The sequence below is a fragment of the Sinocyclocheilus grahami genome, unplaced genomic scaffold (genome assembly GCF_001515645.1).
Source record: "Sinocyclocheilus grahami isolate Dianchi unplaced genomic scaffold, SAMN03320097.WGS_v1.1 scaffold9733.1, whole genome shotgun sequence".
NCBI lineage: Eukaryota > Metazoa > Chordata > Actinopteri > Cypriniformes > Cyprinidae > Sinocyclocheilus > Sinocyclocheilus grahami.
The window spans coordinates 1,839-3,885 of record NW_015512812.1 but is presented as its reverse complement, the minus strand read 5'-3'; the positions used below and the strand labels follow the sequence as shown (position 1 = coordinate 3,885).

General features: G+C 36.3%; 1 protein-coding gene across 1 annotated transcript in view; it reads left to right on the top strand.

Annotated features, from left to right (window-relative positions):
• Window positions 1–32: 32 nt before the first annotated feature.
• The window catches only part of LOC107578322 (von Willebrand factor D and EGF domain-containing protein-like), a gene marked incomplete at its 3' end in the record, with an annotated part of 3,781 nt that continues 1,766 nt past the window's right edge, over window positions 33–2,047 (top strand). The window contains exons 1-4 of the mRNA XM_016264289.1: window positions 33–96; window positions 175–264; window positions 347–476; window positions 860–1,080. Of these exons, the coding sequence (XP_016119775.1) occupies window positions 217–264; window positions 347–476; window positions 860–1,080 (399 nt within the window). The remainder of the gene's footprint in view (window positions 97–174; window positions 265–346; window positions 477–859; window positions 1,081–2,047) is intronic.

Genomic DNA, 2,047 nt, shown 5'->3' with positions numbered 1-2,047 from the left:
CCCGAGGGCACCAGAGAAGAGCTCAGGAAAGACACTACAATAGAGGCCTTTGCTTTCATTGAGCTGGATGGAATTAACCTGCGACTGGGAGACAGGGTACCCACTTTGTATTCAGTATTCACATTTATTCAAATTCCTATTTATTAACCTTAACCTATATATTTTGTGTCTTAGATCCATTGCAGTTGCACTAGTTTTTTTCTGGAGTCTCCCGATATGCAAAGCCTTCCTGTGGAGAGTGAAGAGTTTTACGCAGGCATCCAAGTATGTCTCAGTTCTCGAGGATATGTTGCATAAAATATATGATTTCCACTAGACTTATCATATTTGTATGTATGTTTTCCAGATGAAACCACAAGCTGTCTCTATTTCAGAAGATGGGAGAGAGTATGAACTGATAGTGGAGAGCACAGTACCTTTACCATGTTCCTCACAGAGATGCACTTTGCTTTTGCATCTTACTTCTAGTAATCAAGGTGGTCAAAAATAATATTATAAAGAAAATAAATATATTTTTAGACCATCAGAATCCTTTTCTCATTACTGTATGTGCAAATATTACAATATAAATTTTTTTCACAATAGTATTTGTTTTAATTATTTTTAATATGTTCTTATTTTAATTAAAAACAATTTCAGTATGTTTTTGTCTGCTTTAATACAATAATGAGAAAAAAATATCTTTAGATTTTGGGACATAGGTTTTGCGAAATTCACATTTTTACTCAAACTTGTAATATTTTGTTCTAAATATTAAATCTTTAAAATATGTGTCAGAAATGTCCCTCAGTGCTTTGAAAATCTGCAAATAGTAAATATTCTTTTTTTACATACTAAAATGTTAAAGATTTGACTCCAGTGGCAGATGAGAAGGGCCTTGGCGTTGATTTAGTCCTGTCCTCCTGTGAGGTGGAGCTGTCTCAAACCCCATGTCATAAGGGAGTCTGCAGTCAGGCATCTGTGCACTACAGTGCAGTTACTGATATATGGAATGATGGAGACCGAAGCACAGAAATACACATCAAACCCATAATCAGCACCAACTTCCTGTGGAACGGCTACACGCCTCAAAGTGTGCAGGTGAGCCAACTTAGATTATATATGCAATAGTTAAGCATATGGTTTACGAATATACTGTATATACTTGTAAGCCAGGGTTATTGTGGTTACCTAAAACTAAAATATTTTAATATTTCTTAAAATATTTTGTTACTTGCAATAAATGTTAACTGAAATAAAATATAAAAAATATTTTCAAGATATTTATCATTTTTAGTTTGGTTTAACTTGAAGTATTAAAACTAAATAAACTAAAGCAAATGAATCAAAATGATAGACATATTAATGACAAAAACTATCAATAATGACAAAAAGACATTGTTGACAACAAAATTGTAAAATCTTTAACTAAAATATTATAATACACACACACACACAGACATATATACAGTATACCGTGTGCATAATTATTAGGCACGTTGATATTCTGATGATATTTTTTATCTAATCACATTTTACCAATTCCAAACCACATCAATCTTAAAGGGGTCATATGATGCTGCTAAAAAGAACATTATTTTGTGTATTTGGTGTAATGAAATGTGTTTATGCGGTTTAAGGTTAAAAAAACATTATTTTCCACATACTGTACATTATTGTTCTGAATATTTGGGTTGAAGTGTTCTGGAACAGTGTTGTAAATACAACTTAACCACTGATTTCTGGTCGTGTCCATTTTTGGAAGGCCAAACAAAGTAGTTTCGCTTTCACAACGAAACAGCGTCACACACGGCGACCTAGAGTGTGCGGCGGCCTACAGTGAGCAGAGGCCGGGGGCTAGCGTGAGGAACGGTGGGAGGGTTAGAGTGAGCAGAGGCGGTGGGTTTGAGAACGGCGCGGCTGGCGATTTCGACGAAGGAGCGTCCGGAAGGACATGTGTCCAGGAGTCCGGGCTGGACTCCGCTTCGTCCACGGTGAAAGCCGATCCGGTGATCCACAGCGCGAAGTTGTAGTATTTCCTCAGCAACCAGCACGGATCAGCTCCAGG